Source organism: Lacerta agilis, chromosome 3 (assembly GCF_009819535.1).
Source record: "Lacerta agilis isolate rLacAgi1 chromosome 3, rLacAgi1.pri, whole genome shotgun sequence".
Classification (NCBI taxonomy): Eukaryota; Metazoa; Chordata; class Lepidosauria; order Squamata; family Lacertidae; genus Lacerta; species Lacerta agilis.
This window is the reverse complement of record NC_046314.1, coordinates 37336778-37349561: the sequence shown is the minus strand read 5'-3', so window position 1 is coordinate 37349561 and position 12784 is coordinate 37336778. Positions and strand designations below refer to the sequence as shown.

Genomic DNA, 12784 nt, shown 5'->3' with positions numbered 1-12784 from the left:
TTATTTTATACCTTTAAAACAAAGTTTGTATTAAAACAAACTTTAATACAATTTCTATTGTTTGAAAGTATAGTCCAGTTTAAAAGAAAACAAAATACATCTTTAAACAGTTGCATGGTACAAAAATGTAACCACACTTTTCATTTAACACCCTTTGAGAGAAGCCTCGATCTAGAGATGCAGATGTATACATACCTGTTCAAAAGATAATTGGTGCTGTCAACCTAGCTGTTTGGAGGGTAAGGATCTGAATATAACCTCCCATGCTTCCACTGGTGGTGGGAAAATGTTAAAGGGTCTGCTTTTACACCTCTCCAAATAGATTATTGGCTCTACCATGTTGGCAAAACACAGCTAAACCTTAGGTTACGTGAATATAATACTGGTAACAACACACACAAAACGTCAGGCTGTTTGTGACTATGTATCTTCTATTTCAAAAAAAAAAAAAATCAACATGTAATAAACAATATCACAATGTGTAATTCCATAAATCAACATAACATATTCTGAGAAATTAAAGTCCAATGGATGGTCAGGAGATACAGTCCACTCAGTTATTAATTTGGCAAACAGGCAATAACCATGATATGGTATGCTTATCCTGTGGTGTTCCACGTTTCACTGCTTTGAGGATTCTAGCGTTCTAGTGTTCCTTAAATGTAGATATCAGATGGGAAGCTTGAAAGTATGGCACAACAAGGATTCTGGGATAATACCTTGTTTCGCCCAGTCGGGCTTCGTCAGCCGCGCATACTCATATTCTTGTGTGCCGAAAACATGGAACATAATAGGTACAGTTATGAGTATGTGCAGCTGACGAAGCCCGATTGGGCGAAACAAGGTATTATCCCAGAATCCTTGCCATGCCATACTTTCAAGCTTTCCATCTGATATCTACATGGAAGGAACACTAGAACGCTAGAATCCTCAACGCAGCGAGACGTGGAACACCACAGGATAAGCATACCATATTGTGGTTATTGCTTGTTTGCCATATTAATAACTGAGTGGACTGCATCTCCTGACCATCCATTGGACTTTAATTTCTCAGAATATGTTATGTTGATTTATGGAATTACACATTGTGATATTGTATATTACATGTTGAATTGTTCTTGAAATAGAAGTTACATAGTCACAAACAGCCTGTTAAGTTTTGTGTGTGTCTACCATGTTGGCAACATTGACAGTCTGTGTTAATATGTAGTTTCCAGTCCGGGTTTGAGGACTGCAGGTGGAAGCAACTTCAGGAACTATGTATGCAACACAGCTGTGTATGCAACATGATACTCGATTCATTAGTGCACATATGTTGCTTGCAGTGGATGGCATCTGAGGTTCATGATTAATATGCATCTTTTATCCATTAGAGAACTGTGTCCATGGCAATTGGTTCTTAAAATACATTTCTGATTTTATTGCAAATACTCATAAACATCAAGATAATTCACTTTTATTTGAAGTAGACTAATCAGCGTTATGATCAGGCCAGTTTAGAATATTTGGAGGCATGGAAGATTCTGTTTTGGTTGGTTAGTTGCCATCACCATCTCTAAATAACCCATATTGGTTTGGCTTGTAAGAAAATAGCTTCAACTAAGAGCATTTGCCAAATCACGATTTACAGTGGAATAATAAATTCTACTGGCACTAGTCCTCCTTGGATACCTATTTTCATTAGCATATTATGGGATTTGGGACACTGACTTATGTTTTTAAACATGCATTCTGACCAATATTGCGGACATTAAACATGAAAATATTTCAGCAGCCTATGTACAGTGATAGTTCATTTCACATTTCACAATGGAAGCATTACAGTAGATTTATCTTGTCCATTTAAGAATTTCACTGTTGATGAAGGCAATCTATTTCAAATGTGTGATTTCCTTTTGTTATCTGCATTGTTTTGTAAAAGAAATTGACAAAGCAAACATGAAACCCCATTGCTGTAAGTTACTCCATTTATAACTATGTCCCTCTTGGCATATTTTTATGTATATACTTGTATACATCAAGTATGTGTATGTAACATTGGAGAATGGAATAGTACACATCACCATCATAGTGTCTGAAAATTACACATTTCAGAACAAAAGAATAAGTCTTATTTGCAGTACACAAATGTATTGTTCCCCATTCATGAATAATTTTGTACTAAGAATTCACAAGCTTATTTCTTTCTAACATTATTTTGGTAATACATTTGTGTAGAAACACTTAAAACTGTAATTGTGCTAGATATACTATATAAGTGCTTTAAATTGCATTGGTTTGACTTAAATTACTGTCATTGGTTAGATTTGACTGATTTGCAAAAATTTTATTGTACCAACATGGAAGAGCTTTTGATTTAGCACATTTTAATATAAGCAATAAATACTGGTTCACTAACTTTTGGAGGGGGAAACCGTAATGAAATGTGTTATGGATAATACTATTGAGAGCAAAGTAATATTTATTTTATGGCACATTTACATGGCACAAATACTATGTAGACACTCTTTCTGTTGGTAATTACAAATATTCACACAAGCAATTATCTTACAAACTTGGCAGTAATGAAAACAAATGTAAAATGCAGTCTACTGATACAGCTTCTAATACAGAACGGTCCATTAGTTCCATAATGCTGAACATTAAATTACTTCAATATTAACCAGTGGTTACTATACAGCGATGTCTGATAGCAGCATTTCATTTTCTTTGATTGGGAAATAAGTTCATTTTCACTCCAGTAATCAGTCCCTTGTTTGGCTAAGCGGGTTTGAAATTTAATTGTTTCCCAGGGATTAAGCTTGAATTACATTGGTATAATACTGGGTACTGAAGAAATGATCTTTATCATTGTAGTATGAGTAATGATGCAGCTTTACAAAACCCGTCTTCCTATAGTACTGCTGTGATGTAAACTTGCACAAAATTATTTGTACCATACTGTCAATTTTTCCATGTGTGGTTAATTCAGTTGTTTTAACACTTTATCTTAGTCTGGATTGATCTTTGTAAAATACTGATTCAAAAGCATGTAGTACTTCTCAACGTTTAAAAATGAATGGGGACATAGTTTCAGTACATAAGTCATGTGCTGTATTACAACTCTTTGTGAAATACCAATTTGAGCTTTCAGTTTCATGAGCTTTAGTACATCTAAAGTGATATTAAGACCCCAGCCAGAACTCCATACACAGCTCTTAAGTGTGTTGATTTCTGCAAAGAGCTGATCCTACTGTGCTGAAGAATGTGGATCCTGTGCTTTGACCGGTGGTCTATTTAATGAAAACTTAGGACCACAATCCAGTCGTGCCTTGCATCCTCTAGATGGATCAGGGCATGCAGGAGTTTCCTGCCACCCATCTCCCCCACCGCGGCCATCAGACTTCCCGCAACTGGAGAAGTGCACTTGTGGGACAGCTGTGTCCTAGTGTGTGTAAGGGACCGACTGGATTGAACCTTGTTGTAAATTTTGATGTATCTCAATCTTGCATTTCATGTTCTTGGACCTAAGCATTCATCTGATAAAAGGGCTGTTCAGTTTCTGCTGTAAATAATGTACATATGTTTATAATTCAAAAAAGGTGTACATTTCATATATAGTGGCCAAGTCTGAAAATTATTTCTAATATAACAAAATCTGGTATTGTGTTTTTTTAATGTGCTAACTTTACATAATTTGTGTATTAATAAGATCATTTTAATTACTCTTGGAATAATGGTGAAGCAGAAAATTACTTTTGTTGCTCTCATTTTCCCATTTATTTCACAACATTTTGGAGTAAAAGGTACCCTCTGTTTCAGGAAGGTTACATTTATTGCAGGATATTTTTGTTAAAGTACCGTAGATGTGAGATGGCATTTTGAAGATGGAAATAGCATAATATTTGCTGTTAAAGACCAAACCCCGAATCTTCCTTTTTTAAAGGGTAAATAATTTAAGGAGCTATTTATATGAAAAATCATTTTTCTTTTGATACCAAAAAAGGGAGCCAAATGCTGAATATTTGAATTTTAAATAAATACAGATAATTGCTTCAGGATATGGTATAAATTTTTGTTCATGATATAATTAGTGCTGGAAACTACTACACCTTTAAAGTTACAGCACCAAATTTCTACACTTTCACATAAGACATTTAACATGGTATATTTATCTCAGATGCATGTTTTAAGAAGGATAGGCTATTGACACACATTTTGAAGTTACATTTTTGGACCATTCCACTGCAAAACTTGAAAAGAAAGTTATTGAGTGAATACCTTAAATCTTGCCACTTAATGTTGAAACATATAATGTAGTGTAACTTAAGGAAATTGTCTGGAACATCTAATTTTGAAACTGACACATTTTAAAGCTTTGCTTACTTTGTACAGTATGGTGTAAATCCCAAAAATCTTCATGTAACCAACATACAGTTTTACAAGTTTAGGTTTGATCTAGGTTATTTTCTTTCTCTTCTGCTTTATAAAGTTATAAAGTGCAGTCTCACACCTGGATGAACAGTGCCCTTTCTTTTTGTACATATTGATCGAAACTTTTATTGTTATGTGAAATACTTACGTTTGTTTTGATGAATACTACTTGGAATCCTTTTATACAAACTAGAATGTATGTGTATGAATTACTGTCACTGCAATGTAGTAACTACAAACCTATTTTTAAATAAATAGAAAACTCGTTTTTCTAAGCTGCTTTGCTTTTGTTATTAAACTAATATAAATGTGTGAAGTGCACAAGTTATGTCTAACAACTTGAACCATAGTGCAATCCTATGTTGACCCAAAAATAAGCCCCATTAAGTTCAATGAGTCTTAGTCCCAGATAAGTTTCTACAGGACTGCAGCCGCAATGAATTAAATATAAAGGATATTTATTGGCAATGAGAGTAACTTAGTTTCTTAACACAAATGCCCTAATGGAACTGGTAAATTTTACTACCATCAGAGCCAGTGTGGTGTAGTGGTTAAGAGTGGCATACTCGTAATCTGGGGAACCGGGTTCGTGTCTCCGCTCCTCCACATGCAGCTGCTGGGTGATCTTGGGCTAGTCACACTTCTTGAAGTCTCTCAGCCCCACTCACCTCACAGAGTGTTTGTTGTGGGGGAGGAAGGGAAAGGAGAATGTTAGCCGCTTTGAGACTCCTTCGGGTAGTGAAAAGCGGGATATCAAATCCAAACTCTTCTTCTTCTTCATTATCTGAAGAATATCTGAAGAAGTGTGCATGCACACGAAAGCTCATACCAAGAACAAACACAGTTGGTCTCTAAGGTGCTACTTAAAAGAATTTTCTATTTTGTTTCAACTATGGCAGACCAACACGGCTACCCACCTGTTTCTTCATTACATGTGTGAGACAGCCTGACAAATTCTATTATCTAGAGATGTGTGATCAACTTTTATTTCTGAAGGCACTTATTCTTAACAGGTGCATTAGGCAGGTATGATAATCTATATATATAAAACCCAAGTGTCTCTGCGTCCAGTCCGTGTGTCTCTGGGTTTGCGCTACTGCGCATGTGCCCCAGGGACACAGGGATTGGATGGAGAGACATCGGCCGGGGGCAGTTGAAGTGGGGCGGTTGAAGTGGAATGTCGGCGCTCCAGAGGATGAGGGGAGGCCGAGAAGGGAGGCCACGCTGCCGCTCTCGCCGCTGCACCTTACCCGGGAGAGTCAGAGTTCCAAAAGCCCCGCCGCCTCTCAATCTCCCTCCGCTTCTCTTCCTGCTGCTCCGGCTACTATTGCCGCCGTGCTATCCACCGGCCCGCCACCTCCCAGCAGTGCTGCTGCTGCCGCCGCCGCCCGCAGTCTGCCCGGCAGCAGCAACCTCCTCCGACTCGCCTCTTGCACGCCATTGCAGGCGGCGGTGGCGCCTGAGACGCGCGGGGTAGGAAGGTTCCCGCGCTCGGCTCCACCACCAGCCGGGCTTCCCGCCGCCCGCTCGGCCTCCAGGGGATGCCCAGGCAGGCAGGCCGGCAGGTCCCGGGCAGCCCTAGGGAGGGAGCAGAGGCACTCACTGGTGGCTGCAGCAGCTGCAGGCCCCGACATGGCCCCGCGGAAAGAACGCACCGCCGCTTCTTCCCCCTCCTCTCCCCGCCACCCAACCCCATGGAGTCCCAGGCTCCCTTCTTACGAAATGCGCCTCAGAAAGGAGGGTGGGTGGGGAAGAGGCTCCTGGCCGGCCGCCGACAGGCCCTCTCCCCTCGGCACGCAGCTGTCGGGCTTTACTCGCGAGTAGGAGAACGCCGGTCTCCGGATCGGCGGGCCGTGAGTCGTGCAGAGTCGCGGAATTGGAAGGAGTGGGTCCCATGGGTCATCGAGACCAACCCCCTGTAATGCAGGGATCTCAACTAAAGCACTGGGCAGGGAGCTATTGGGTTGCTTTTATTTTTACAGTACATTTTTGGACCACATATGTTCTAGCGCCCGTTATTTTAATGGGCTGAAACCACTAGTATAATATAAAATGGACATTGTGTTGGGCTAGGAGAATAAAAAACATCTGCATCATTTCCTTGTTAGGAATAACCTTGCTTCCTTACACTAGCAAAGCTGGAATAAATTCCACAAAAATGGCAAACTGCAGATGAAGTACAAAGTGTGAATAGTTCATACAGGCTGGAAAGTTAGAATTTTATTAAACTGGATATTAAAAAAAACTATAGGCAGAGTTGGAAGTAAAGTTCTATCCTTTTTGTTTAAACTGCATTCCTTAATCTGTGAAACTATTCAAACAGAAATCACTTTGCCTAGTCTCATCACCAACACCCAAAAATCAGCAGGTTTTTCAGCAACAATGCAGTTTTACAGTATTTCCATCACTCATTCATAATTACTTAACTCGGATGGTTCAAGAAATTTCTCCTGTCAGGCAGTAAATGCACACCCTTATATTTGAAGGCCAGGAGCTTCTGACATCCAAGGAATTTCTCCCCTGATAAAACTACTCTCGGCAGAGATTTCTTGAACTACACTGACAATGTGGCATTTCACCAAATGCAATTTGTCCAGTGTAAAACACTGGGGAAAAAACTGGTTTCTGTCATCAGCCATTAAGAAAAACCAAGTGGCCTTATGCAACCTCTTCAAACTTGGGAGTAAGAGGATATCTGGAAAAAACTGTTGCCCCACATACACAGGTCTGAAAGACCTATGCGAAGAAAGCATGCCTCCATTCATTTGCAAATCTGAAAATAATCCACATATACAAAAAGCTCCTGCTTCCTGTTGTAGGAGACAACTTCCAAGTTTACTTCTCTTTAAGTTACCAAGCAAAAACTTGCTTTCTTGCTCCAGAAACATGCTAAAAGGGCAGACCAGTTCCTTAAAAACTAGTGTTCATTTAGTGTTTTCACAGTTTATTTTAGTTTCAAATATTCGTGATTTCACTTAAAATGTGCAGTGCCTTGGAACGTAACCCCTGTGTAAATTGGGAGTTGCCTGTATTTACATTATTCTAAACAGTATATTAAAAATGTACTTCTATCTATGGCTTTCACAAGCATTCACTAGGTTGATTCCAAAGTTTGTTTTATTCATGGAAGAAACTGCTGATGATTGAAAGTGTCTTCTATGAACACGAGGGCTTCTTAATGACAGGAAGTTTTCTTCCAAGAAATGAAACGTAAATTGGGATCCAAGCCACAGCTTGCGTCCAAGTGCGGAGAATTAAAATCTGTGCTACAATTTCATGGAATCGTTTAAAAAGTGAACAAACGTCAGAGTCACTTTAACATTTTGATTATGGAAAAGCAAGTTAAGCTTCCCAAGAATAATGTTCTTCCCAAAGGAAAACACAATGATTCAGGACTTCAGTAATAAATCAGTTTACATTTATGTGAGCTGCTTGTTTTCTCTTCCTTTCCCCCTTTATTTCAAAAACAGCATATACCCTTGAGGAAACATAGATGGTGGCACTTTGGAGTCTCTGCTGCAAACCCAGTGAGTCTGGGGCGTTGGCCAAGTGATTTTCAAGGTGGCCCTCCCACTCTTTCACTTCCTCTTCCCTTATTAGCAAAGGCTTCCCAAGGGGCTGGCCAAGCAACTGGCAAACTTCTTGAGCTTTTTGCCGGGCACTCCCAACAGCAGCAAGACAAACCTGACGTCTGCAAAAAAACAAAAGGGAAGATTTAGCCAATTAAAGCAACAAAAAGGGAGTGTGTCAATTAAAACCATTAACCAATGTAGCACCTACTTTTGAGTACTGTATACTCTGCTTTTCAATGTGAAAGACCTTCACAAAGCAACTAATAGTACAATCCTATACAGGTCTACCCAAAAGTAAGTTACTTTGAGTTCAATGAGATTAATTCCAGGTATCAGTGTAGGATTTCAGCCTCTATATATTCAGTTACGTTATCCCCTTCCCCATTTTACGACATTTAAAATTTATGCAACTTAAACAACTAAATTAACCCCCTTCCCCCGCTCCACCAGTTTACATTGTTGTGAAAAACAACAACACACGTTCCATGTCAGATTGGAAATCCAAGGTAAGTTTGTCAAAGGCTGAGAAAGGCAAATAAAGTTCCGATCTCACACAGAAGAGTTAATTTGTCTTTTCTTTCCAGAGCAAAGAGCAAAAACCAGCTCATTGTGTCCTGAGTGAGGTGTATGCTGGTGGTGGAATCTCCCATGTTCTGATATGTTAACACAGTTAATAAACATGTAACAAACTAATGGAGAAGTATTTTTCTCCCACAGGCCAACGTTTAACTTTTGTGTTAGTTTTGCATGAAAAGTTAGCTGCCCTACCCTTTGATACCATTGATCTATACAGTATTCACTCTTTGAAAGTTTTACCAACTGCATGCTTTCACAGACCCTGCTGCTGCAGTTAAAACAGTTTAATAGTTCTTTATGCTTCAGATCTGAATCAAGGCCTATATATACACTTCAGTGATGTTATTATATACATGCACTGTCATTTCAACCTTTCTATACCAGAAGGGCAAAACTCAGTAACTAAGCCAAAATATATGTGATTGCATTTATTTTCATTCATCTCTTCTTAGCCTGGCTTCCTCCTCCTGATAGGCTGCAATCCTGTTCCCACTTTACTGATAGTACAGGATTTCATGGTTATTCATGTACCAGCATTGGGGTGCTTGACTGAATGGTTTGTCATTTTAATGATACATTCCAATTTAGAACCTTCAGAAGAATATGGAGCCTCGTTTCACTTTTTTGTCTACTACTTTAATATTACATCAACCTCTTTCACATGTCAGCAGTGCTACTGCCACACTGCTGAAATCATGGGGGATTTGCTCCTGCCATGGCTTGGCTTAGTGCTTCTGGTCTGCTTCTCTCCAAGTCAGGAGTAGCAATCAAGGTTTGTTCATGGTTTATTTGGGGAAAACAAAAGATGAGCTTGGATTCTTACATAATACAGCTTGCTTTCCAGCAACAGAAGTAAAACACCTGCAGTTTCCAACTGTGTGCACTAGCACATTCACTTTAAACCATCATTTATTTTAATGATGGTTTAATATTATGTAGGAGCTATATCTATATGAACATGTGTACTCCACCAGCTGTTTTCTTGGACTGGGCAACAAAATAGAAGCTTTGGCTACTTATTAGAGAACAGATTCCCAGAGGCATGGCACTGGTAAATCAAGCTAGCGAGACCTAACTTTCTGGTAATAGGAGGAAGACATAACTTACCGAAGGGCATCTACTGCCTCCACTGTATGGTAAAAGTGAGGTGGGCTGATGATAACAGAGCTACCTAGCTTCTCAACAAGGAAGTTACAGACTTCTTGCATTTTGCTGAAATCACTGAATGTAATGCAGACCTATATGGGAATGTAAAAATTTGCAAGTCTTTTCAGTGCCTTAGATAAAATTTGGCTAAAGATGAATAATACAAAATCAACAATAATATGCATTTTGTACAAAGCTAAATTAGATTATACTTTCATTTATATGCTACCTCTGTACAGAGGAAGTTTTGCTCAATGTGGCTTACATAACTTTCAGCAATGCATGAGAAATACTCATATCTGTATGGAATTAAAGCAGACAATTTTTGTCATATTCAAGTTTTTAGAATAACAATCGTTTTGTAGAACCAACTACTGAGAAGCAATGAATTTGCAGAGTTGGAAAGACACTCAGGAAATCAATATTAACCCCTGGTTTACAACTGCACATTGATATGCTCCTACTTTTTTTAAAAAAATTGGCAGTAACTTCCAAGTAACCATGCTACAGAACTGCCTTAGAAGTAAACAGTGCATGAGAAGTCCCATTGTGTTAGCGCTGCCATACGTCTGGAATTGACGTCTTGGCGTTTTTGTAAAAAGCTCAACAATTTCAGTGGCTTTCTTTAAAAAAGCAAACTTTTGGGGCCTTCCTAAAAAAGCTCAACAACTTTTGGGGTGGCCAGGTTTTTACTACCCTACACTGTGTTCAATAAGACTTCCAGATAAGAATGTATGGGATTGAACCCTAGATCCAAGGCTGCAATTCTAAACACAATTCACATAAAGAAAGCTTTTCTTAAGTTTCAATATGAATGTTTTGAGGACTGGACTGTAAATTTGGTAGATATTTCAATTTCTGCTTCCATAAATAACTACACCAGTATCTCATTATCAAGCGTGCTGTGATGCTGACATAGTTTTGTAAGGCTATTAAGATGGTATTGCAGGAAAATACTTCAGGAGTGGGATGGCAAAAAAGATAACATATAAATAACCACAATCAGTAATACTGTAATGCATGGGTGTGGAACCATTTTCACCCTTGAGCAGAAAAGCATATTAGGGCATAGTTTCACATCTCTTGTTTAATGCTCAAGATATAAAAAAATATGGTATCTGAGACACATTACCAATACTCATACTTAAGACACTTGCCTCTGCTTCCATCTTATACACGTTGTCTATTCTACTAAAGTTCTTTGACACAGTCATGTCGTTTTCCTAGAAAAAAACACACAACAGCTTTAAGTACAAAACTAAGGAAGAGAATGCTTTTCGGTGACATTATGGTTGCTTAACTAGTACTAAGCAACGCAGCAGAGCATCCTATTTCAAGCTAAAAATAAAAAATAAATCTGGCTTAGCATAGATGAGTAAATCTTGTCTCCACCCACAATTACTGTGTCTAATACTATTCTGGACTGTTAACCCAACCTAAGTAGAGCATGAAATCATTTATCATCCAGCTGGTTACTGTGTAAATATATCTCGTTGCACAGAATACAGAGAGCAATTTTAAAAACCTGGTTGCCATCAAAGCAACCTGTGTGCAGCCTTGAGTTCACTGTTAGCAGGGCAGGACGGAAATGCAACAAATACGCAATCAGGAAATACACAATAAACTTGGGCTTGTAGCCAAGGGTTTCCTCTCTAGCCTAATCCAGTGTTTTTCAACCACTGTTCCGCGGCACACTAGTGTGCCGCGAGATGTTGCCTGGTGTGCCGTGGGAAAATTACTTTATATATAGTCAATATAGGCACAGAGTTAATTTTTTTAACATTTTCTAATGGTGGTGTGCCTCGTGATTTTTTTTCATGAAACAAGTGTGCCTTTGCCCAAAAAAGGTTGAAAAACACTGGCCTAATCATTCCACTGCACTGGTTTTGCTCAGTTCGAATGGTTCTCCTAAGGGTATGGTGTGGAACCACTGCCCCTCCACCTGTTGCAGCTCAACTTCCATCAGGTCAGGCATTCCATCAGGTCAGTGATGTTGAGGATACCTTTAGGGGTACAAGCGGCCCACCCTTCCCACCCAACTATAAGAGAGAGCAAAAGCTTTTCCGGTGCAGAAGATGGTGATGATGGAGAAGTCCGCATCTTCCAACCTCATCCATTTTTAAATTATGAGCTGTGGTGTAGCCGCAGAGAAAGCAAATGAGGCTGCGCGCATGCGCGACAGGTGGGTCTGATCTCCTCCTCGCCTTCCAACCCACCGAGATTCCTCCGCGCTGCCGGGCGCTCTGAGCGACATAATCCAGCCTCCGAGTGACGCTGCTCCTTGCCGCTCCGGCCTCCCCTTTCTTGCTCTTCAGGTAAACGGTGACTTTCGCCCGGTCCGGGCTGGCGCTGAGCTCCGAGGTGCCGCTGACGTGAACTTCCCTCCCCGGCGGCTTCGGGACTTCATTCTCCCGGCTGTTGTCCCCCCCGGCGGGCGGAGGGACCAGCTCGGCAAACACCCGGGCTGGAGAAAGCGGCGGTAGCGGCATCTCTCCCGCCGCGCCGAGGGAGTTGAAGAAAGGAGACTGCTAAGGCGCCATGGCAACGGGCCCCTCCGCGCCCAAAGCATCACGGGGGATGTAGTTCTGGACGCGGCCGGGTCACGTGTCCTATCCGGCGTCCCTCGTCGGGAGAGGCTCCTCGGCGCTTGGGAGCGCGGCGTCCCAGGATTCGTAGCGCCGTCTTCCCGTTCACGTGACGCCTGCCGAGGTGCGCTGCTTTGTTCTGCCGAGGGAACTCGCTACCCTCTTCAGTTTGAGTGCTCTGTGCTTGTGCGCTTCCAAGCTGCGAGTTCCCTTAAGCAGCTAAATCAGGTGCCCCCCCCTCTACGTGTAGTGTCCTTAGAGAAGAAGTGTGCATGCACACGAAAGCTCATACCAAGAACAAACTTAGTTGGTCTCTAAGGTGCTACTGGAAGGAATTTTTTAATTTTTTATTTTGTTTTGACTATGGCAGACCAACACAGCTACCTACCTGTAACTGGAACTTAGAGAATAAGTTGGTAGTTTTCTCTCCAAGCAGCGTTAGCTCGATTCCAAGGAAAGGGTTCGTTAGCAACAGGGGAGAAAACTCTCCTG

The 12784-nt window shown here is 40.6% G+C and overlaps 1 protein-coding gene across 2 annotated transcripts; it reads right to left on the bottom strand.

Moving 5' to 3' along the window:
- Positions 1 to 7809: 7809 nt before the first annotated feature.
- IRAK1BP1 (interleukin 1 receptor associated kinase 1 binding protein 1) lies at positions 7810 to 12331 on the bottom strand. 2 transcript variants are annotated; one of them, XM_033143279.1, is made up of 4 exons: positions 11924 to 12326; positions 10865 to 10930; positions 9669 to 9799; positions 7810 to 8104 (listed from the first exon to the last, which is right to left on the bottom strand). In XM_033143279.1, exons 1-4 carry the CDS (start codon positions 12194 to 12196, stop codon positions 7822 to 7824), a joined length of 753 nt encoding a protein of 250 aa, XP_032999170.1. In that variant the 5' UTR covers positions 12197 to 12326; the 3' UTR covers positions 7810 to 7821. The 2 variants fall into 2 exon arrangements, with proteins under 2 accessions (XP_032999170.1, XP_032999171.1); XM_033143280.1 differs by lacking the exon at positions 10865 to 10930 and having other exon boundaries at positions 11924 to 12331.
- Between the last annotated feature and the right edge of the window lie 453 nt (positions 12332 to 12784).

What these genes read in the sequence shown, in the direction of transcription:
- IRAK1BP1 (XM_033143279.1), bottom strand. Translation starts at nt 12,196, where the DNA reads ATGCCGCTACCGCCGCTTTCTCCAGCCCGGGTGTTTGCCGAGCTGGTC. An exon ending in GGCAGCGCGGAGGAATCTCG is followed by an intron (nt 10,931 to 11,923) that starts GTGGGTTGGAAG and finishes GTTTTTTTCTAG; the next exon opens with GAAAACGACATGACTGTGTC. An exon ending in GAGGCAGTAGATGCCCTTCG is followed by an intron (nt 8,105 to 9,668) that starts GTAAGTTATGTC and finishes GTTTTTTTGCAG; the next exon opens with ACGTCAGGTTTGTCTTGCTG.